Genomic DNA, 25,905 nt, shown 5'->3' on the forward strand with positions numbered 1-25,905 from the left:
TTCAGATTATTATTTTTGGGAGTAAAAACAACCAAATAACAATAAAATTAAAATCTTCCACAAAGATGTACAGTAGAACTGAAGCTTGTGCTACATCATAAAGTCACAACACCTACAGTAAGCCCTGCTTCTCGCTTTTTTCAAATAGTTTGCAAACATTTGCACTTGACCAAACAAAACAGTAATCCATTACACAGAACATGGCCTCTAGAATAGTTTGAAATACCACTTTTCGCCACCATCTTCTGAAAAGTTTTCTGTACAGTATGCATGATACCTGATTAAAGGAAACCATGCTTACTAGTGACTAGCGTTCAGAAGCAAAGAAAGGAACAACTAGGGCAAATGTCTTAGGGAGATATTAACCTCAGATTTCAGATAAACGTGAACAGTATTGTGAAGTTCCCTCATCCTTTTCAGTTCGGGTTAATGGGGAGTGATGCCTTGCTACAGCAGCTATTAATGGACAGAGGTGCTGCCGAAAGACAGCTCACCTCAAAAGGTGTTTGAAAACAGCCCACATTTAAATGAGGTCATCACACTAGGTTAAACGTGTATGTGATGATCTGAGCCAAAACAAGCATGCAGCAGGCCCCTGCATGTTCTATTTCCTTTCAAGTAGATGCAAGTATTACTTGAAATCAATCTCACATGTGAAATGTATAAAACACGAATGACAGTGCTTAGGGGCCAGGAGCCATACAGAATCTTGCTTTCACCCTCCCACATTTTCTGCAGCCTCCTTGCATTTTACCGTTTTTCTACTCAAATTGCATCTCAACCTGATTAAAATTCCTTCACGGTGTAACCTCTTATTTATTCATTGCTTTTCTCCCCACATACCATTAAACTGAATGATTCTTTTTTTTCTATGCCGCAGCCCCATTGTGCTCAGTCAACCGATTTCATGTTCCACCAAAAGTATCTACGGACAAAGAAAGCCTGCATGGGTATTACGTGTTCAACACGGACAGAAACTCCCTGTGGTGAAAAGAGAAATCCGTGGCACTCCTTTCTATTTGTGTATTTCATCATGCTGACCCCACTTTCTGTAGAAACAACACTGGTTAGCCTGTGCGCAGTTTGGGCAATGCTGGTAATTGCCCAATTACAAAGATACATCTCAAAACTGCCTTTGTTTAGACTTTACTTGCCCCCTGTATTATACTGTCTGCTATGCTTGACAAGAAAATTATGAAAAAACCTTCTGCTGGAGAATTAAATGAGGTTTTGCATTTGCTGAGGCAGAACCAATCTGATTTTTATAATGGATGATTTATACTGCATCCACCTTTTGCGGCAGAATGATAGAATAAACTTTGGTAATGCAAGGTATCATTCACGTTTAAAGGGGACAGTAAATCAATGAGCGAGCCTTAGTGAACACGCTGCTATGAAAACTATATGCAAGCAGCACCATAATCTCAGCCCTGCTTATCTCAGAATTTCTTTCTATTTTCGTTGATGTTTCTTTTTTTTAATTTGCAGGTATTTGACTAGTGACAAGGGAAACCATGGCATCAGATTGATAAATGTTCCGAGAGACAAACTATCATCACGAAAATCAATATTAATTGCTTTAAACAAAGGGCCTCAGAACAGACTCTCCTACCAATAAGATATGAAACATTAAAATGTGAATAAAATGTTAAAACATTAGAAGTGATATTAAAAAAAAACTAATCTAACCATAACTACTTATAATTAACATTTTCAGGAGAGTTAATGTTGGTTCAGCTTGGTGGCTTAATTAATTAATTAATTCAGTGAACAGTAAAGAAATACATCTAAGCATACTGAGATTGAGTGAGCAGCACTGTGGAGTTCACAGATCCTGGGTTCAAGTACTGTACAGTATGTGACTAGTACTAGACCCCTTTTGGGTCACTAATTGTTCCTGTGTACTGTACTGTATGTGTGTGCTGTCAAGGAAAGCCAGGTTGGTGCTGTGTGTATAGCTGATGCACCAGTAGGTGGCACTGTTCCATCTGGGGAAAACAAATTCCCACATCCAAGTCCCATTATAGTGACCATAGACTGTGCTGTAGGAGGCACCATCCTCTGCATGAAACTTTACACTGAGGTCCAGATTACACCTGTCCTAGTATATTCCACGGTGTGTTTGTGCAATAAGTTCTTGCAAAGTTTTCCTCTTAATTCAATGTGTGAACTAATTTCTCACCTCTGCACCTGACCTGCTGTGTAGTGGGGCTGCTGGTGCAGAACCCAGGTGGGCTCTTTGCTTCTGTGAACCAAACAATCTGTCTTTCCTGCAATGAGGTGCAGCCCAAACTAGTGCTTTCTGATAATGGATGATTAAAAACAATTGAAATGTACAGGATGGGCAAAGAACAACGTAACACTAAACTTAAATAGTACAGTACCAGTCTGTTAAATGTTGCCTGAAATACTAGTTAAGCAAAGCAGAGATATACATTTGTATACAGAATAAAAGTCTTAAACTTTTCAAACACAATATGATTCCTGGCTGATATATAAAATTAAGATATCTTTTTTTTATTTTAAAATATTATGATGACAGTAAAATAAGAAAGTTAAGTAAGAAATGACCTTCATCTGATGAATCTGGTGAAGGAACTTAAAATTCTGAATCAAAATTGCTTTTTTTTAACAAAGAAAATTTGGTATTCAACAGAAGACATAAGGAATCCACAGCTATTTTTGGTATATCTGCCAACAGCGAAAGTGCCCATACATTATGCAACAGTAACTATTTGCATTGGGCAGTCAAATAAGCTAGACAGATACAGTGTATGCTAGTACTGCTACAATATGACAAGCCTGTTTCTCTGCCAACTGAGGGCACTTTGGGTGCAAAAGAAAACAAATCAGAACCTTGCACTGACCCCACTTATCGTCCACATAGGCTAAATATTTATGAATCCTTGGAAGTAAGAACTCATTGTAATGGGTATGCTTAATGTATTAAGAGCTTAGCAGATAATAATACTTCAGATGCAGGTGAGCAGTTCATTGTCTAGTTTCCTTTTTCCGTCTGTTCCCCTTTTGTACAGTATCTGTGTGCCACTGAGGAGTGTGTCTGAATATGTAATGACGAGCTGTGTGCCCTTTTTTTCTGAAATTAAAGTGCAGGAGTTGCAATTTAGTCCTTATGAGATGTCACCAGTACAATGCCTACAGTACATCATAAAGAATATTCTATATTGCTCATTTCTGAAATACCAATTAAAGCTGTTGTAATTTTGCGGGGAGCCATACTGACCCAGTAAAATTGACTTGTGAGAATGGTGAACCATAGAGATCAGGCGACCACAGTCCTGGTGTGTCTGCATGCTGCATGTACAGTATCTGTAAAGCAGCAGCACCTGAAGAGCTGGGGGAAGCTGTTAATTGGTAACAATTAATACAATAGTGAAAAAAACAAGAGACAATGAGTAAGAGACAAAAATTAACAAAATTTCTACCTCTAACATAAAAGTCTTCTTGCATAAAATACTGTACACAAAACAAGGACCACAGAAAACTCAGACTAAGTAAAAATCCCAATCTTGTAGTAAACTTAAAGAATTTGCTTTAGCACTGCACAAAACAGACACTGTAACAATATGACCAGATTAAACTTTATAGCCTGTTATAGAATTTGTGTTATTTATATGTGTTTCCTTAGCACACATTCTTATCTAGGAAGACTTTCAATACAGAAAAAACTACATTAAGACAAAGATTCATCATGCTGGGGTGCAATAGGCTAAATATCAATACAAAATAAATTAAATGATAAAATAGCAATAAGGCTAGCACAAGCTGGAAGAGCCGTACAAGCAAAATGAAAGAGTAAAACTTAAAACAGCATGCAGATCATGTGGGTATAGAGAAGTAGTGTAAACAGACTCTAAATATGATGTTTACAGACACTAAATGCAATTAGCAAGTTAAATTACTAGTGTGAAAATCAAGAACAGTGCAATATCAGGTATGAGTTACTGAGAGATCACAGATCTGAACAGATTAAACCTGAGTGAGAGAGGATAATGAAGGGGCTCTGGAAATGGAAGAATGGAGAGTTGTGGAAAGTCTGGTGGAACAGGAGCAGACGAGATGAGAAGGATTGTAGGAAGAGATTAGAGACCGAAGACGGAAGATAGACAGGAATAGAGTGGCTGAGACAGAGGTACAGTAGGTGATTGGAAGTGTGTAGCAAAGGGGAGCATTTAGCAAAAGGTGAAGGAACTGGAGCAACTGAGGAGTACAAGAAAGACACAACAAGTCAAGGCATTCTGGATGAGGTGGAGTGAGAGAATAGCATTTGGAAGAAGAAGTTCTAATAGTGTACTGTAGGTGGGAGACTACCAGGGTCTGTCATAGGAGTAAAATAGTTGAAAAGGAAAGGGCAGATCCATAAAGGACAAAGAGCTAGAAACATGCCAGAGAAGCCTAAATGTTTCTTATACACCAGGTGGTATGATTTGCAGGGTCTTGTACTATACGTAAAGCTACCCACAGGGCAGGATATGTTATGCCTGCTTGATTATTTTGAGTGAAACTGCATTGTCTTTAACTAGTGGAAGTAAACTGGTGCAAAATAAAAACCATTTAGGTTTTTATTGGCTTCAGCCGAACAAGCCTGCAGCAGATAAAACCTGAAATGGAACAAATCACAATAGGAGATCCACTGTTTTTTTCATCCCTGAAATTAAGATTTTAATGAAAAATACAAAAATAAACAGCTGAAGAAAAACAGCACAACCCCATCACCCCTCCTTTTCACTTTGTTTCTCCTTGACCCGAAAAGTAGTCAGAGCTTAATCACTAGTGCCTCTGACTATGGTCACATTAAATCACAACGTTCCTTGTCAAAGTGCCCCCTTCCCTGCAGTTTTGTGTTGTTCCACATTTCTCATCAAAAGCTACCATTTGACAGGGTCTTACAACAAAAACAAATGCACTTATGAAGTGCCTAAGGTTACATGCCACTACCTCTTGTTCCCTAATCACATACCCTCTTGCAAGCTGTTTTTTTCTGCATAGAGTATGTAACAAAAAAGCATAAGAACAATTATATTGTAAAGCTACAGATATTGTACATTGTTAAACATTACCAGATAAAAGCAGCTCAAAATGTACGTCACACAATACTATAACACACAGAGGAGGTAAGACTCTACTGATAGCTAGAAAAACGTTACACACTCAGCATTTTGCAGCATTTAGTCTGGTATTTCATTTTCTAATGGATAAGGCGGAAGAAAGCACAATATTCAGTAGAACAAAAACAGGACAGCACATTATTGAGAAAACAGTAATGACATTAATGGGGTTTGAATGCTGTACTGTATGTGTACACACAACAGTGGATTTATTGTTGTTTTTCTTGTACTGGTTGCTCTGGTATTTGTTATTGTTTACCTACTCCCAGCACTCAAAGAATCTGTTAAATTTGTCTAGTTTATTTTGGTTTATTTTGATGTGTAGCAACATTACATCATTCTGTTGACAAAAAGTCATCTTGGCAATTCCTATTTCCCTCAAACAATTCTGTTGGCACCTCTCTTGCTCACAGTATAACGTGAGGCTGCAGCAGCAACACTCAAAGACAGGGGAGTGTGACAGTGACATTTAACTGGCTGACAGTGTCTTCAGCTTTGGGTGATATTTACAAATCCAAAGAGGAGGCTGGAATGCTTTATTCAAAGCAGTTAATAGCTTTTGACTCCTTGCCACAACATTTATCTTGGGTTTTTCCACAATCATTACAGTGTTCACTTTTTTTTTTACTTGCAGCACTGTCAGCTCTGCTTGCTTTTGTAGGTACTTAGGATTTTATTATCTCCTCCAGTATATATCAATTGCATTTAAATGCATAGTTTTATGGGGTAACAGTCATTTGTGCACATTCAAGGCCTTGCAAACCTTAATTAGAGTCTACATTTAAGTTGTGTTACTGCAGCTGATAAGCCCAGGTACCAATGAACAGCAATAACCTCACAGCAGGTGACATTTCTTGTTTGTTAGCTTTGATTTTGTTCCTTGGCTAAAATGAACAAGAACGCTACCTAGTCTGTTTCTGTATGTCATACTGATGTTGAATGGTTTTCTTCAATATAGGGCTTGACATTGGCGTGTAATGTTTATGAAAAACTCTCGAGTTTCTTAACACTGATTAAGGAATTAAATTGACTTTGGGATCTCATATCCTTCTTTGTTCTGTTAAATATCAAGACAAACAGATTTAAATCTCTACTTTCTCTTTCCATAGTATTGGTGTTTCCAAACAAAAGAATACATTTTACTTGCCTCCCTCACCAGATCTGTACAAAATGCATCACACTGTAAACTATTCATCTGCAAATGCCTTCCAATTATTATGCTAATGGCTTACAATATATTACAAGGAAAGTCTTTGAAAATGCTTGCAAATTCATCTGCTTGGAGTTCTGCTGTTCCAACTTCACCGGACTATCAACAACACACACTAGGCCTAGATTGTAATGACTGCCTAGTAGGTTATTCATATCTACAGTATATGTATAAAACAATTCAGTGCTACAATTTCAAATAGTAATACTAGGATATTCTTGTCAGTGAGGACACAGTAATATAATAGTTTATACAAGGAGTGGGACTAAAGTGATTCACAAAAATACATACAGAAGAAACCACCACAAAGAAAACTGCCAAAGAATTAATCAAAACCTACAGTTTTCTGAAGAGGCGTAGTTGAAAAATGAGTACATTTTTCACTGTTGTCTTCCAATGTAAATTCAATGACTCACTCACACTAGATGCAAACAGCCCTTGAGCAATGCTTGTCTGTGCTGTGTGTCTGCAGAGATAGGAGTTGCTACTGCTCACCATCAGGCACAATTACACAGAAGAGGAAGAGGAGGAAGAAAGTGTATTGTGTCAAGATACTTTTTTTTTCCTTTCAGAAATTTTAGTACAGAGCACCAGTTTATCTGTAACGATAGGCAATTAAAATCTCTCCAAAGGGGCTTTTTATCAGTAAATTTAAAAACAGAGGTGGTGGAACTGAATGCTAGATTTCTTTTAAAAGAAGCCAGTCCCCTACATCAGAAATCTTTACTGTTAAGTGTGTTGTTATCACAGGCTGTTGTTATCACTACAAAATTATCGGGACATGAAAGCATATTCTTAAACTCACAGATAGCCATGCGTACTGTACTGTACCTAGTGAATGCAGTAAGTTATGAAGGGAGGAATGCTTGGTAAGAGTGGCCCCTACAGGAAAAATGCATAAGTGCACCAAGGTGAACCTTTTATGATTTTGGTAACATGCTCACTTGTGGTGTTGGCGACCAGCACTTCCAGTCTTGGTGCTACTCACAACATTGTCCTTGCTTTGTGATCACGGCTGGAATTTCACTGAGGACCAAACCACATCTCAAGTGCAGGATGGCTAATATGCAAATCAATAAGAACATTTTTTTTGTTCTTTAATGATGTGCATCACATTACTAGTGTTATACAGTATCACAAAGGACAGGCAGACATAAAAATCCATTTCATTACTGGCTGATGCTAGACTGCATCATGCTACTCCACAGCTAATGGCTCTGCCCTGGTTTTGCAAATGGAATGAGAAGCATACTGTACGAAGGCTAGCTCCTGGAATACAGTGAGATTTCTAGCACAGACATGAGGTCCAATTATAAGTCATATGCCTTAGGGTGCTGCAATTTAAGTGGCTCAAAGATGGAAATTAGCTGGATAAAGTTAATTGCATTGGATGACATAAAGAGTCCAGAACAGGGCAGGATCACAACTGGTTTCTGTGCACTTGTAAGCAGAACAATTGTAAAGGAAAGTTTTCTTACACCACCAGGCATCATTAAGAACGAGTGCCTATAAAACTTCAGCGCAGAGATCAACCCTCTGTCAATGGATGCAACTGCACAATGGAAGCCCTGTCCTTTTGCCAAGCATGGGGAAGTGATGCAATTCAAACGGATCTATAGGTTAATACACCAGCTCTCCTTTTTAGCCCTACCACTGGAACTCCAACAGGAAACAGATCAAGACACAGGCTGAACAAAGCAAAGCTTCTCACTAATTCTAAAGCACACGTGAAATAAGAAAATAATGAAAGGGGAGGACGCCATTTTCACAAACACGTCGGAATTGGCAATCTATTGCATGTTCAGTGTCACAGAATACTCAAGTAAGGCTGAAAAAGAAGCAGAAATATATTTTGAACAGCATTTAGCTTTTGTCATTGCTCTGAACAACCACTGCAGAGGGCATACATTCCCCCACCCTACCCCTCTTGATAGAGAAAAAGAGCTGCTGTCATCCATGTCTTCCAACTGTCATCCAACTCTCAGTCACTGACAGCCAGATTGAAAAATCTGAAATTATTCTTTATTTGAAGTTATTCAGGTGACACAAGCATTTAATACACTGTAGTCTTGGATGTTCCAATTGGTTTTGATTACAGACTGAAGAAAGAATGCCACAGCAATGCTTCAGACTCTAGAACATAACAAATTTGTGAAAGCAATCCACGTCATATCCCACACCCCAGACCTTACAATGAGCCGGCACGTGATTCTCCCAGAGTAGTATTTTAATGTCAGCTTCAATCAACGTTTAATGCCAGCAAATGAGAATAAAAAAATACCTCAGGTACCAGTGTTTCATTTAATGTGAAGCTTTCAGGTTGAAATGTATTCAGCTATAAAAAAAAAATTATCAGCCTTCACGGTTTCTACTAGATAAACCTATCCATGTACCTTTTTATTTTTATGTTCAGCAGCTACCAATTTAGGAATACTGTTAAAATGCACTGCCAGTCCTGTGGTTTTTCATAATCAAGCTGCATTCATCATTCAAGGGACAGAAAAACACTTGGAAAAAGACTGCCTTGGAAAGACACTTTTTTATTAAAACCAGACATTCATTCTCTGCTGTGACTGAAGGTATTCCCTGTGTGGTTTAATCTCCCCGGTTTCATCTTTCCTTGTACTTAAAAATGGTTCCCAGTATTACAATCTTTTGGCGTGTACAGTACATGATCCTGTTACTGTAAATCCTTGCACCCCAATTTCAGACACAAATGTACTTCAAGCTCATTTAAAAGAGAATAACCTAATCATTCCAACAGCGATTTAGCTCTCACACTAGTTCTCTATCATAAGCATAATGAATGTTGAATTTCAAATGAATTAAAACTACTTTATCTGCATTGTGACAATTGGGTCTCAATGAAATACGAAAATGTTCCTGTTTTTAATAATTGATTTACACATATAGTTTTTTTTTTTAAATATGCAGTCTAGTTCTAGTTTATTAACATTATCTGATCTGCTGTCAGAGCGGTGACAAGAAAAAAAGGGACAGGGGTTTGACCTTGTTGACAGACCCAGGTGGTGAGCTGTAATGGCGATTTGAAACCCTGGGAAACTCCTTTCAATTATGGCCTTTGACAACCTCACAAAGCCACACATATACTGTACCTTCTTCCAGAGCCTGACAGCTAATCAGTTGTGAAGATGTGCAATATCTAAGGAGAGACAGCTGTATGTTACTACAGTGATCGCCTCATTTATCTTAAAACAAAAATTAAACAACGCAAAAACAAAAACAAAGGTTAAAACATGTAAAACACCCAAAAAAAGCTCTCTCCCTTAAAACAGAAGATGAGCAAATGCAATTTACAGTACATGTGTATTATACACTGATCCCACAATGACCCTGCAAAATTGTAACTGCTCGTCTGCTCTGTTGAGGAAGAGAGGGTGGCTTCTGCACAATGAGTGGAACATGGTTTGCCAGCTCCCTTCAGGAAATACCATCAGAAAAAAATAAATCTTTACAAGCAGATACAAGGCTGTAAGTATTAATGAAGCACGGAACTGTGTGAAGGATTTAAGTTAATAATGTACAAGAAAGACTCAAGATTAATACAGAAGCCTTGTCAGTACTGGATTATTTGGACGTTTACATTAGTAGTGCGACCCACTGCAATCTCAGATACAAATGCAGCAATTGAAAAGTGGCAGGAAGGAAAGGCAAAGTTGACCATCACTCCTTCAGAATTACCAACTTGTGTACATGCTGTAGGATTAAAACTGTAGTTTCCACAGGGAAGAGATCCCAAGGAAACAAATGAGCCCTGACAAGTCTAGTTTTGTTTCCTTGACTTGGAAAGAGAAAAGTATTGCAGTTCTGTGTGACTGAATTTAAGGGGGAGAGGAGAGAACAAGCAACCCAGTTGATACTGTAGCTTCTTTTTTTACACATAAAAAAGTTCTAAAATCTCCACCATTTTAGCATTTAGCCCTTTTCAAGTGTATATCCTGTTACTGTAAGTCAGGCAAGCAAATGATTGGAAGTAAAGTTTTTTTTTCTCATCTTCTTTCTGTTGTTAACATTGGTTGCTCTGTTTTATGTAATAGGCACAATCCTGTATAGTGTACATGGATTCTTGCCTTTGCTATCCCAATGCACTTTATTAATATTAATACATCACGAAGTCAAGTATAGCAAGATTTGGAAGAAGAAACATTCAAAGCAGAATGGCTTGGATAGCTTTTAATTGGAAGAGTTTATGTAATTTTTAACTCAAAAGTCCAAACACAGTATGTCCTTTGTTTGCAAATTACAATCTACTCCCTGGGAGAGATATTAGAAAAATTTCTAATACTTGTAAGATTGTATAATTGATTAAAGAATCATTGCTGTAACTTCGTTCTAAAGCAAAAAAGGTATGTGTTTTGGACAGAGGGTATGTGTGAATATTAAAATGAAAAAAAAGATGCAGTACAGAATTAAATACTGAAATACAGAACAAGGCCAACCAAAAGATCAAAGTTTATACCAAGAACAAAAATGAGTTAATATAAATTCCTAACAATATGGTGTTAATAGTAGAATGTTTAAAGCAATTCCAACAACAAATTACAAAAATCAGAATACAAACAATGAAATCCCAAATACCTAAACATTTCAAAGGTCTTGTCATGGGACTAAAGCACTTCCCAGCCCTGGGACACTCATTGCCTCCTCAGACAGCAGTGAATTCTGCCAGGCTAAAATGTTGGTCTCCCATCAAAGAAGTATCCAAATGTTCAAAGTCCTACATCACTTTGCTAAGAATAAATTGTGTTATACTCTACCCTTCTAAATTCATTCCCCTCAGTCAATGACATTGAGTGACCTATACGAATCTCTCCTGTGGATTGACACCAAAAGGGATGACATTCTCTCCCCTTAAATTATCCTACTCACAGCAACATGTACAGTAGCTTGTCCCTTTCTGGGACAGACTACTGTCTCTTAGGCACCTCCTAGCCCTGAGCAACACAGCACCTCCTCCAAACAGCAGTCAATTCCCCTAAGGCAAAAGGCCAGTCCCCCATTACAAGAAAATTTAACATTATCCAGTTTCCTAGGTGATGACATCACCTTGTAACAGGCTCAGAATGAGCCCTGCTACAGTCAATGTGTAAAATGGACTTTATGCATTAAAACATCACTCATACAATTCCCCAAAACAAGAAATGAATTGATTAATTAACACTGTACCCATATTACATTTTTTTTCAAAAACACAAACTAATTTAACCTTGTTTTAAAAACTATTGTACAAAATTCAGAAAAGTATTAAAAAGGTGAAAGCCCTGGGTCTTCCAATCTAGAAGCGAAGCCCACTACCGTGCTGTCTGTGAAATGTATGGTTTGCTGGGATTTTCACTGCCTTTTCAAATAAACAAGAGCAAACAGACAATTCACAAGCAGCTCCAGCATTCAATGCTTCTCAAAGGAAACAAATCAGCATGGACATTTACATAACTACTGTATGCCTTTCTGCATACAGTCAAGTTGTAGTGTAGATCAACTAAAGTATGGTTCACAAATCTGAAAACACAGCTACGCAGGCTTTTAATTTTAATGGAACATGTTGTTTAAAGAGCAGAAAGACATGTTTGGCTTCTTCCAGTCATGCATGTGAATACACGGCATCATTTTGCTGCACATGGTCAGTGTTAGGGTGCCTGAAAATGTAATGCAATGTTTAAAAATAACGAAATTTCCAGCAAGATAATTCTAACAGAAATGAGAGAATTCAGAGAGCTTTTCAGAGTTTTAACTCCTTGAATGGCTGCTATGGAAAACACCTCCAGGCAAATCTGTGGTTGAATGTGATTTTAAATGTTACTCTCAGTGTTTAAATCAGCTCAGTAGGTATTTTACCACAGTATGCTATATAATCTATTGTAAAGGTGCACACTTGTAATTTTGCTGTGCTTGAGCATGCTTTTTTATTGAATCCTTTCCTACCTCAGGCCAAGGTAACATAAAAGAAAGGAGTATATACTGTAAGTAAGGTTCTGGCTACAGCTGGTGTGAAAGAAAATAAACTGATAAAAGCATAAATACTAAGATATAGAAAATAATTTGTGTACTCCTACCATTGGCCCTGAGACATTTTAATTTGATTAAATGAAATGGCTTTTTTCTCTTCAAATAAGTACAGTAGTTAGCACGGCCCTTAAATATACCAAGTACAGTGATTTCAGTGGTTAACAAGGTGAACAGCCCAGGTAAAATGCATGCGATTTCTTTCTCTACACTTGGATGGTAGAACTGATTGTTGAATTTCCAGTGACACCTTGGAAAACCACCACTGTTTCAGTAACATGTATAGACCACATCAACTTCTCTCTCTCCAAATGTCTACATCTTCTGAATACCAAAAATCTTTAAAAAATCACAACTACATTTTCTTTTTATTGCTCAAACAATATAGAAACTGTTTTCTATATATTTATATAAACATTTTTGTATGCCATAATTAACTGGCTATTAAAACAAATTATTTTGGAAAGAAGACTGGGTATTACACACTCCTTTTAGATTATTATCAGAATGTCTTTTTGTATACTTGAAATGCAATGTCATTGCCTCCAGTTACTGAATATTAGCACAGTTTGCAAGACCATCCATAATGTGACACAGGCAGAACATTTTCATTACAAATGACAAAGGTTCAAAGGTTTTATGCACACTACCCAGTGCATAAAGTAAAGATAACTGAAAAAAAAATGAAGCAAATAACTTATTCCACTAAAGAGTTCTCTGGCTATCCATATCTGTAACAAAATACCTCACTAATCATGATTGGATGATTTTTAATTTAGATCGCAAAATAATTTACTTTTTAAAAGCAACAGGAATGAACTCTCAATTAAGATTGATGTGCTCTCCTTTTCTTGAGAACCACTGTGAGTGCTGGGGTACAGATCTGACAAGCTAGTATATGTACTATAAGAAGGCAACATTAATTGATTTGTTGCAGAAGGCATAATTCAAAAATATCTTTACAAATTAAATATCACACACATTTGCGATTTCACCTTTTTTCTTTCAGGTATTTTCACATATCTGAGGGCAGTGACAAATTTCACAGTTGACACCATTCAATAAGGGAAGGAAGAATTATCATTTTCCTACCCTGCACCAGCCATATCAATGTATCCACTTCAACTTGCCAGTCTCAAAGGCGTAAAAAAATCTATTTTCTGTTTGGTTCAGTGCCACTTTCATGCTCTCCTGATCACCGTGCAGCTGACTGTTTAACTTTTATTAAATTTCCTTACCTGGACTTTACACTTACACCGGAAATAAAATAGCAACCTCGCAATCAATCAAAAAACCCATGTAAAATTTACCAATTTCCTGCAGGTGGATCTTAACTCAAACACTTTGTTTAAACACTGAATACTGTTCTGTGCTCTTTCTCCAATATTGACAGAGAAAGGTAAGGTAAACCCAGCATGTCTGTGCTGGGTAATGTTTTATTTAAAAGTGTTCTTACTGTATACAGCCACTACAACATGCCAACACAGTCTACTATATGTATGATTCTATAATCTTTTAGAACCGTCTACTGTATCAAGAGGACAGAATAGAAATAAATTCTAGCTATTACCTCACCCCTCACCCTAGCTCCAAACTATACATATTATTATTAATGTTCATGTACATATTTGGTCATTTGGAACAACAGTCGTAATATGACTGTTATTATAGCATCATATGAAACCTCTATGTTTTGCTGGTTGAGACAATATTCAAATTAAATGTGACCCTATAACAGTACATGAAATACTATGAATACCATACAGTAAGAGCCTGAGTGCACAAACAGTCCAAAAGCACTTTCATTAGACAGATGAACTTATTATAATTAATTTAGCAACTGGCACGCAGACCAACCATTCAGGTTGCTCAACTGGCCAGTGGCCAGGCACATAATTAAACTGTAGTCCGACAAGCATCTGCACCTTTTAAGCAAAGAAAATTAGGCTCCATGTTTGCATGCCATAAGGTTCTTTAAACTTTATTCTTAGAACCTGGCACTCATCTCCGTCCCCGATGTTGGTCTACATTTGGAGACAGAGGCTCCAGGGTTCAGGGGTTGGCATTGCTGTCTCGCAGTGCAGGGGTCCTGGGGTGCTATCTGTGTGGAATTTTTACACTCTTCCCATGTTCATGCAGGTTTCCTCTGGATTCTCCAGTTTCCTCCCACAGTCCAAAGACATACAGTACATACACACACAGCCCAAAGGGCAAAGCGGTGGCACTGTGGCTAAGGATCTGCGCCTGTGGCTGGAAGGCTGCCAGTTCAAATTCAATTGCCGGCAGAGGAATCCTACTCCACTGGGCCCCTGAGCAAGGCCCTTAACCCCAGCTGCTCCAGGGATGCCGTATAAATGGCTGACCCTGCGCTCTGACCCCAACTTTCTCTTCCTGTCTGAGTGCCTCATGGAGAGCAAGCTAGGGGATGTGAAAAGACAAATTCCTAATGCAAGAAATTGTATATGGCCAGTAAAGTGATCTGACCTTATCTTACTTGAAGGTTTGTTAATTGGCATTTGTAAAATTGGCCTGAGTGTGAGTGTGTGTGTTTGTGTCTGTGTGTGCCCTGCGATGGACTGGCATTCAATCCAAGGTGCATCCTATTTTGATCGTGTTGCTCGCTGGGATAGGCTTAAGCTCCCCCCTGTGACCCTATACCAAATGAAGTGGTTTAGAAAATGGACTCCAGGGCCCAGTCAAAATAAACCAAAAGATTCCTTTTCTTGTGAGGTCAAGCAAACACTGTGTGAATCAGACAGCACCTTACAGTATATTTAAAATCATTGTTGCGATCTCCAAAAAAAAAAACATTTATGCAGTCTCTACACCACTGCTATGGCAACCAGCCACAGAAGCCTGACAAGACTGTGCATGTGAGCAATTTCAACAGGTACACGAGTGTAAAACAAGATACTATTCCTGCTTTCAGGGCAGATTTTAAAAATAAAACAGAGTACCCTTTAAATGTTCATATCATAAGGGCCATGTTTTAAGTTGTTTCTAGAGGAGAGGCATGTACAGCAGGTTAAACTGTCAGGGTCAGGGTCTTGGCAGCAGCTGGTGTAGGCACATTGGGAAATTAATATTCATGCTGTCATTATCTGTTCTTAATGCAGTCCATGCCAAACCTTTGTGTCATCCTGTGTGTTATTATTAAAAGCAGTGTAAAAACACCCTGTTTTTTATATATTTACTTAAACAAGCAGTGAAGTCACACCAAGGGGAAAAAGTTATTTTCAAGTGTGAAGTCTTTCAAGGATTCCTGGCTGGAACATTATAATTATTCGCCTTTATGGAACCTAACATATTCATTCCCTTTTCAACAAAATATATTTTTTATTTGTGAAAAAAAAGCTTCATGGCTCTGTAGTTAAAAGAAATGCTAAATCAAAGAATGCACTCATTCTGCATTAGTTAACATTCTGATGTTTTACAATGTGACGGGGGGTGAAAAGCAAAGGGCTTCAGTCTCTTTTATTCCCGTCTTCATAAAATCACAGTAGAGCATCTTGACATTTGAAGTCTGTGGTAATAATGAAGGTCAGATTCAATATGGTATAAAGTCATATTACACTAGATAATACCAAGCTGTGGTGTAGCGCCAACTTGATTTCCTATTTATTTTTGAACGACATTGCTGTAAATTTATATTTTAGGAATTTCCTAGTTATTCTGAGTTGTGAATAATCCCTTGTCAACATGTGTACCAAACAGCACAGTAATTTCTGTGTAGATAGCCAGAAATGCATTAAAGATGCTGAATGAACAAGCAACAGATGAGCTCAAAGTATCTGCAACATAGCGGTGGCATTGTTTTACATGTCGTACATGAACTTGTGTCAGAGAGTCTGGAAAAAGACTTGTCATTGTCACATTTCCAAAGTTGCACAAGGATTGGTGTTAAATAAATATTCCCGGGAAGATTATGCACGCATGTGGATTGTTTTCAAATTTACTAGTGCAGAGTATTTGGTGAATTCCACAGCTCAAAGAAAGGTTGCACACTGATTTCAAAGGTAATGTTAAAACAGTAATTACTAGGTTTAGACACATACAGTACTGTATGGAAGTCAATCCACTTTTACTTCTGGCACTGACTCACGTCACAGCATAAAACCAAAACAAGAATTTATTGTACTTCTCCATTTGCTGCATCTAATTGACTGCTCTCTGCTGTACTGGCCGTCTAGTAATTTCGAAAAGTGCAGGACCTACAGTAGGATTGTAATAAAGACAAATGGGGAAGTACAGTACAGTAAATATGTTTTTTTCTTTTCTAATTTAGAATTGCAGAGGGGATGCAGAATATTATATATTTATCGGTCAACAGAAATGTGATACTGAACCATCAAATATAGAAGGATACATAATGAAAAACATTCTTTATTGTTGCAGCATTCTTCAGTAAAACACGCTAATTAGTTTAGCTGTCCTATTCAGGCTTCCCAAACTCAATTGTGAAGCCTCTGTACTATAAAACAGTGAAATTTGGTACACAAAGGGGACCCAGATGAATACTTTCTCATGGACAACAGTACCAAAACCAATGGACCAATTCAATGGACCCCAAATTAGGGCTGCTGTCACATTGCAATGCCACAAGAAACCTGCAGCTAACATGAGTAGTTTGCTGGAATGCTGTCCCATCGCACTACAATTCTTTTATGTCTATCATGGTGGTCTATGGAAAATAATTTCATTGCTATAGATGACCACTGCTGAGCACCTAAAGTGGCTACGTCCAGCCTCCAACACAACTAATGATAGCCAAACTTGGTATATACAGTATAGAAAGAGATATTGTTGTCAACATACCGTAGAAGATACCTATTGGTTCATTTTTGTGTTTTTCTTTATTGATTTTCAGCATGTTTGACATAAAAACATCACCAGGTTAAATCACCTCATTGACTGTACTCAAATAGCTCTCACTAATGAGGTGATTTAATTATTTGGCATAAATTATCTTTGATATCAAATCAAATCAAACCAAGATCTGTATACTTTAATTTTCTAATGTTCACTATGTGCTTCTAATATCCCTGCAGTCCACTGCTCACATCTTAATTCTCAACAGTTTATTTGGTCAATGTGGCGCTCTAAAAGTGAAACCAAACTGCATCAGCACAGTCAGACTGTATCATATTGCCACCTCAAAATAAAAGTGACTGGAAAAAGTGGAACTTTTGGTTAAAAAAGTTAATCCGTGGAAGAAGTACTTCCTTTGCTTAGAAAGTAAATTTTGCTGAATTCTACAGTTGGCACATCATTTAACACAAGTTATTCTGCAAACTATGTTAGGAATTTTTTATCACATCATTTGATCACATCAAAAGAAAAGACTCTCCCCCATCAGAGTTGTGTCTGAGCCAGAGATTTGCTGAAAAAATTAAATTTTGTTTTAGGAATACTTCATACACATTATTAAGTTGGGATACGTTTGCAGCTCAAGTTATTAAATACTTCCTTTCAACTTACCATGTGTCCCTAGATCCTCTGTTCACAATTAAATCTACATTCTGCCAGTCATCTTTCTGCTGTCAGCTTACAATCATGATCAAAGGAAACCTTCTGTCAAAGTTTAACAATTTCATCTTTCTTAAACTAAAATGGTTTCCACATGTCATAGCAATAATAACACTCTGGAATGTTACTCTTCTAAGAAAAGCTACTGGTGATCTGCACAAAACTTGCAAGCAGAAGACGATGGTCTTTTCCCATGGGCTATGTGTTGCAGGCTGTCTAATTTTGGTCCTGGACTGCCATAGAGTCTGTAGGTATACATTCTAAGATTGCTCTTAACAACTTAAATCAGCTAATTATTAGTTAGTATGGCTCAAACAGAAACAAACAGAAGGCATACAGGCCATCCCTTACCATAACTGGATTATCTCTACCCTGTTATCAATAGCAATGCTAATCAATGTAGTCATAGGTTTTTTGTAATAAATATGTTTTATTCAGTTAAATGCTTTTTTAGAAAAGACTGACATTCCTAAACTGGAAGCCGATTTGCTTTGAGTCAGTAATACATGCCCAGAATAGTCCTATTTTTCAACCTCGCTTTCCAAAGAGCTGCATTTGTGCTGCATCACTCCCAGTCTTGGAATAACTTGAACAGAGCAGCATGCCTTGTTAAGAAATTAAATCTCGTACCATCTCGGTTGGAACATAATGTACTTTTATAGGCTTTCTCATGGAAACTGAAGGGTGATTTGAAATGGTCTACAATTTGCTCTTGATGATAAGTGAATGAAACAAGGCATTTGACTGCGATAAGTATTCCAGTTCAGATAGGCTGGATATGGACATGCTAGGCCTCAAGACAAATAGAATCCCCAAGCTCAAAAAAAAAATTAAAAGAGACATAAAATCAAACATGAAGCCAGCAAATGCATGCTGAATTCGTTATTGCATTAATATTGTTAATACAATCAGCAAAACAGTTTTTGCAATGGTTCCTAACACAACAGAATATATCACCCAAAAATCTTTTGTACAGTATGTTGCATACAGGTATATTTCTGTAATAAACCAAAAAATTAGAAAGGGATGATTGTAAATAAATACCCCTCAATTAGACAAATTGCTTTTAAACAGACACAACAAAACTATCCATTATGCTACAGGAAAAAAGCCTAGACACAAAACATAGTCAGTTCACCACTGAATATAGAGAAACTGTAATTTAACATTTACACAGTTTATTTTACAAGAGAACATATGTTCCAATCCAGTTTCCATACTGATGTCCACACTTTTGGTGAGATATGAAAACACCATCTGTGTCAAATTGGACCCTGAGGGTAGAGAGAAAAGAAGAATACAAGTTGCTCTGTTGAAAGGGTTTGATTTTTGGATAGGTATGGTATGATACCTAACAACTCACTTTACAGTGAATGGTTCTTGATAACAAATTGTGTTATTTAAGTGGGTAAGACACAAATGCACTTGACTGTAAAAAGAGACATAGCTTATCAGTGTTCCCTACTCTGCAGCCATGCTTGAAAATAAATCAGCAGTGAATTACATCTGGCTTTTAAAATGCGCTGCCATATATCAAAAACCTTTGTTGTTGTTCATCTAATAGTGATCATCCTCCAAGGAGTTTGTCAGCAAAATTAGTCTTCTTTTTAAAGGGCTAATAAAAATGTCGCATAGTGACAGCTGTCCATGAAATGTTTCCAAAACAACAGACAATAAGAACAGGCATAGGTTTCGTGTTAATGTTTGACATTGGCACAATTTAAACAACACTAAGTGTGAGGCTGGGAAATCCTGTAAAATTTTAAAACCTCTTTGCCAGTATAGGTGCTTTGTCAGAAAGCAAACCGTGTTAGCACAAAGATTTTCACATTAACAACTTAATACACACCTTACAAAGTGCAAGGTCCTCCTTTTTTTAAAATTGTCTCAGAAAAGCAAACATCATCCATTGATTGGACCTGACGAGCAGCACTATTTCAACTTTCCGCTCTTAAAAGGTGCATGGCGCCAATGCTTTTAATAGCAAAGGAGAAACGAAATTAAATATCACATATCACAAATATCATATGCAGTTTTGTGCAAAGGCCATTACACTGAAGTTTTTTTAGGCACATTCACCTGTGAAGAACAGCTTGTCCTGGGGATAGGAATATCCACTGAGGATTACAGAACAAAAAAATGTGGGGGCAATAATCAGTACCTGCTGTTGTTCATTATAAGTATTCAAGCTAATCGTCCTGTAGGTTACCAAACACATTGGCCATGCAAATGAAATTGGAGCATGTCTAAAGTGCCTCTGAGAGCCAAGGTCTGTGCACGACGGGATCTGGCATTTGAATTTCGGTAAAACACCCTTGGAACCTTTTTTCCGCAACATTGGTGCATTGCTTTTCACCACATAAAGCCCCTGCATAATACATCACAACAGCAACTCTAGATACATTCTTAACTGGCTCTCTCCAGTCTTTCTTTGAATGGTAGGAACAACGAGCAACAGCGAGGCTCAATTCTGATGCGCTACATTTTGAAGACTGCCGCTGCTGCAATCACATTTACATGCAAAATAAAATCTGTATTTCTACAGAGAAAAAGATAACCATCTAGATTCATTGTGATCCCCACCCCCCTTGAAAACACTCATCACCATAGCGAAAAAAGTCATTGCAGATCTGATTTTGCATAAAATTAAGGGTCATAATGACCGATTTGTAATTATTATATTTTCACTGAAAGGGAAATAGATTAGCGATCTGAAACGCAAAGAGCATGCTTTAATGAATCATTAAATAATGATACTGCTGAAAGATGCAGTCCAAATTGACTCCAATCATTTTGGAAAATGACGACAATGTACAAAAACAAATGGCAAAGCTTACATCATTATAAAGGATTAATTATGTGTTTGTTGTTGGTCCTCCTTTGAAGAAAAAGCATCAACTCTTCTTCTTTAAGAATACACAGAAGCATTTAGCCTCTCCACCAGTAAAAACTTTTTAAATATTCTTTTGGAATAAAGCCAAGTACAAATTACAGTTTTTTTTAGTTTCACATATTATCTGTTTCAATTTGCTTAATAAGGCATTTGCAAATCTTTGTAAGTACTTGTCAGCACGTTATTAAACTGCTGCTTTTTTTCAATGTAAGGTTGAAATGTAATGAAATATAAAATCCCTCTGTTGCTTAACACTGACAAAACACAGCAAGCAAGACAAAATACCTACATTAAATTACAAAGTAGACTGACTAGACAGCAGTGATGAAGCACTTTAAAGTATTAGGTAGATAAAGTAATTGATTATTCAATAAATCCTTGTCTGTGCTAGAATTCCTGTATTCAGAAAGAAAAGACTAAAGATTATAAATCAGTTTCAACCATATTAGGCCATAAAGAAGCTCAAAATCATATTTTTCTTAGTATGATGAATAATTCTAATCAGCAAATTAGATTTAAAAAATATAATAACAAAATAACTAAAATATAATAATGGTGAAATGCAAATCTTATATTATCTTTTTCAAAGCATATTCCATAGGTTAAGATTTGTTTAAAATACAATGTTTGACTAACCACAGTGTTAAGTATTATCTGTATCCTATTTATCTGGCAGGTCACAATGTACAATTACTTCTGAAAGATTATTGTGAAACATTTGAATGGAACCCTCAGATTCCCCATATAGCTTTGGGGTTTTCCATACAGTCCATCAAGCAAAAAAGAATGGAGCAAAGTTTATGCTTTCTGCCTGAGCCACCACATTCAACACAACTGCATACATAAAATCCTTTACGTTATGGAAGATCTTTACAAGTAACTTCAGTTCAGGAAGGGACACTCCACTGTATTTGTACTGTACATATTGCTGTTCATGATTGCTAATACTTAATTATACAGGTCTAAACTAGTGTCACCACAGCTTGCATGAAGTTTTTTTTATATTACCCCAGACTGCTATCCACTCCACTAAATCCTTTCATTCTGAATTACAATAAGTCACACTCACATTTTCTTTAGGATACTGTGCACTTAAGTGATAGAAGCAGGGAATGCCTTTTATATATATAGGCATGTTCTGCATGTTGTGCAGAGAGAATCTGTCAATCGGATGAAAAAGTAGAATTATAAGCAGCTTTCATCGGTTTTTGAACTAGCTCCACCCTACCACCCTGCCCAGTTAAGGGACTACACCTTACTCCAGTAAACCTTGAAGCAGCAGTCACCTCACTGCGTCCTGCTGGTTCATCACATACAATGTTATCTGTTATTGTTAAAGTGCCTGCGTGCTTCCTCGTGAAACACCAGCTGAATTAAATGGTGTATCCCATAATGAGATAAAGTATTATCTCATAAAGTATTCTTAGAGCATCTAAATTCATAAGAGGGGGAAATCTCCATTTTCCCGAAATGCAAGTATACTGTAGTGTAGCGAAGAGAAAAGGGAACACAGGGACAAACAGCGAAGGGGTATATCATATTCCAGGATATTTAAATACATTAAATCACTTGGAATTGGCTGACCTTGCGGTTGCCAATACGACGTATTTCCCTGGTTACTAAAATCAATTGAAAGAGGCTGTTTTGGTTATACACCATTCGTTTATAGCTGAGAAAATATGTACGTTTTGAAGAAAATGCTGAAATTGAAACGATACACAAATAATGACTCTCGGTCTTGTGGTAAACAAAATAATTTCATTTCTGCTCGGATTAAATGCAAGCGCATCTCTCCGGGTCGGCCGGAGCCATCTAGTGGAGAAGAGTTTTCCTAAAGAGATGCGGCGTTGCTGCTTACAAAACATATTCCCCACTCCAAACGAAAACAAATCAAAATAAATCTATGTTACCATGATATCTTTTCTAACTCGGCATAATTGAAACGATTTCTAAAAACAATGCGCAAAGGCATTACACACGTTTAACATTTATTTTACAACTACTCGTAAGAACTCTTCAGATTCAGCAAAGTGTGTAAAAACCAAGCCGAAGTGTTACACCAAGAACTTAATCCAATGATTCAAAATTGTAATTTATGGGACTAGTTTTGCCATTGTTTTCGACTGTGAAAACGATAAAAGAGAAATTGGCATTGTTGCTATCCCCTTTCAATCAGAACAATGACTGGCACTACCATCTTCATCTTCTAGTTTATAAGCTTAAATTAATAATTTCCTTGATGTAATGCATGATATAAATTAATTTAAATGTCCAAAATGCATGCAGTGAGCTAAACAATTTAAATCATTTAATTTTTGGCAAACACGGCTTTTACATTCAGACCTATTCTGTAGGTAACAGTTTAGGAATCTAATAAATGTACAGTATTGTGCTTCTTTATCACTCCAAATACTACTTCACTAGCTCATTTAATAAAATATTCGAGACTATTAAGGTAATTGTCAAAAACAACTCAATAATACACCTGATCCAAAGATCACTGATCTTATACAATCCAGAAAATTTTCCTTGACAACTTTTAATTCTTAGCCTTTAGCCATCCTTGTGAAAAAGAACTGTTAAGTATATACTGTACAGTATTAAGAATGCATATTAGGCTGTATTTCCTTTGATATATTGCTAAATTCTATTGAATTGCATTTAAACAGGTTAGATATCTCAGATTTAACATGCATTTAACAAATTTAATTCTGGGCTGAGGAATGCATAACAAATATTAAAAAAATGCTGAAGACGACGTTGCATGAACGAAAAAGTCATAGTGTTTAAGAAGAAACAAGCAATATAGTTTTAATATTAAGTACTGTACATGCATGAAACGCGGTGGGAAATAATAATAATAATAATAATAATAATAATAATAGAAAACCTAATTTCCTTCAACCTTGAAGTACAATTGATTAAATATCTACTATCAAGTTACCTAATCTGTTACTTGCTTAAGTACGCAAACCAGCTCGGCTTGTATCTTTAAAGGAGGTAGGGCTCAGAGAGTTGAACAAAAGTACTGGTCACGCATTTTAAGATTCGTTTCCTCATGTTAATGTTTTCTAATTCCATTCTGAGCACTTGTCCCATGTGGCAGTAAGCCACTTGTCAAAAGCTATTTGCTTCTAGACAAAAACGTATTGATCTTCATTCAGCTTCTGTCTGCTCCAGACGAACAATGTTTCATCGCATCACCAGTCACCGAAAGGGAAATTTCTCATCGTTTTTCACCGTGATTCCCAAACAGCTCGACAAGATCATAAGCAGGCTATTGCAGTTCAAATTTACGGTCACATTTTAGGAACGGGCAGTTACTGGAGGTGACATGTTACCATGAACAGGAATCCTGAACTTTTCTTTAAATCAAAAATAGACTTCCACGAATCACCTGTTAAATGTAGCATCTGCAAAATCATTTGTACTTTGACTCTTTTAAAATTTGTTAATGTCTTACTGACCAAAAGATAAGCTTTTCCAGGCTGTTCTGTTTTTTCCCAAGACGGATGAAAATGAGTTGCATACCAAATATGTGATTCTAAACTAAAACCAGGAGAATAAAACGTTTTCTGAAACCGATGACTATGTGGGAGTCCTTATCGAACAAATATCGATAACTGCATAGCCTTCTGCCCAACTCTATTTTTCGCACCTCCTCAGTTCATACCTAGAAACACCTGCTAGCGTTCAATGTTATTAACTTACAAGAATCAAGCTCATTAGTGCTGCTCAAAGCTACCTGACGATATCTTAAAAGCAAAACACTTCTCGTGAAAAAAAAACAAACACAGCACGAATATGACTCTGGGCTTGCGGTCCAAGTTCTTGCCCTTAAAACTTAAAGGATTTGTTAGCTGTTGCGGTAAACCTCAATTTACGTTAAATGCTCGCACTTTTTTGCCGGTAGCTTTAGAAGTTAATTGGCATGTTAATAGTCCAGTTTCCTCCAGCAATCTTTCCAGTCCATATTCCCTCATGCACACCCCCAAAGAAAGAGTTTTATTTTTGGAGACTACATATACAGGTATACACACATTCAAAAAGACAGAAATTGCACTGAGATGCACTGAGATTCATACTTGCTTTTCGAATATCACTGAAGAATTTGGATGTCTTCTGACTTCTTGGTATCAGTTTTAGTGTGATTTCAAAACGTCCTGCAAATCCTCTAAAATACGCAAGTGAAAACATGTATATTAAGTTGTCCTTACCTATACGTATGACATGTGGCATCCCACAAGAATACTGAATCCAAAAAAGGCACAAAATAAGTGCTTTCCAGTATTCCAAAATCACACTCCGGGACGACAACCAAATATTTCTCATGATTATGAAGTAATGAGATCCACTTTTTTTAAAAAATCCAAAGACGCTTCAAAATAGCTGATCTATTCTGTATTCGCTGAAGTCATATGTGAAATTGTGTGTCCAAGATAAATGTGTGCTCATTGTACAACGTAACACATTATCCAGTTTACTCTCAAGTCACAAAACAGCTTGCCTAGATTAAACCCAGTTCTTCATAGACGGATCAGTGTTACACCTGCAGAAACTGGCTGTGTTAGGATTAGCCTGCAGGAGTCTCTGTATCCCCTCCTACTACTGATGCTATCTGTCTCTTCGGAATCTTTAATACCCGGGACGGATTTCTGGCTGAAAGTGGAAGAGGACTGTTCCTTTAGCATTTCTCCTGAAATAACATTTTATTTCTCCATAGCAACTATAATTTTCAGATCACCTGATAGAAACTGTAGAATGGACGGCATTAAGCTTAATAATACATCTTAGGATCACGGTTTATAGAATTTTTCATGAACAATTTAAGTGCATCCGTTGTTGTTGCTGTAGCTGAAAGCACACACAAAAAAGGAAGGAACAGCTATCCATATCTTGAATGTGTTAGTAGTTTTAGGCTGCAGTGTAACTGATCTGTTCTATTCTTGAACGGTTTATTTGGTTATAATTCCATTTTTTAAGTGTATACATAATACTGTACACCTTTAAAGCGTGACTAGCCATCAAGAAGCAGGGTAAATATGAATCGTGGTATTTTTCAACAATTGGATGTTGGTAGTACATCATTCTGCAGAAAGCACATTAGCATGACAAACGTTTTT

At 37.0% G+C, this 25,905-nt stretch overlaps 1 protein-coding gene across 1 annotated transcript in view; it reads right to left on the reverse strand.

Annotated features, from left to right (window-relative positions):
• LOC148820470 (glutamate receptor ionotropic, kainate 3) overlaps window positions 1-25,371 on the reverse strand; it is a 116,688-nt gene extending 91,317 nt beyond the window's left edge. Inside the window, exon 1 of the mRNA XM_088932081.1 lies at window positions 25,000-25,371. Within this exon, the coding sequence (XP_088788207.1) occupies window positions 25,000-25,114 (115 nt within the window). The 5' untranslated portion in view covers window positions 25,115-25,371. The remainder of the gene's footprint in view (window positions 1-24,999) is intronic.
• Between the last annotated feature and the right edge of the window lie 534 nt (window positions 25,372-25,905).

The sequence above is a fragment of the Atractosteus spatula genome, chromosome 14, assembly GCF_055471065.1.
Source record: "Atractosteus spatula isolate fAtrSpa1 chromosome 14, fAtrSpa1.hap1, whole genome shotgun sequence".
In the NCBI taxonomy this organism is placed as follows: domain Eukaryota; kingdom Metazoa; phylum Chordata; class Actinopteri; order Semionotiformes; family Lepisosteidae; genus Atractosteus; species Atractosteus spatula.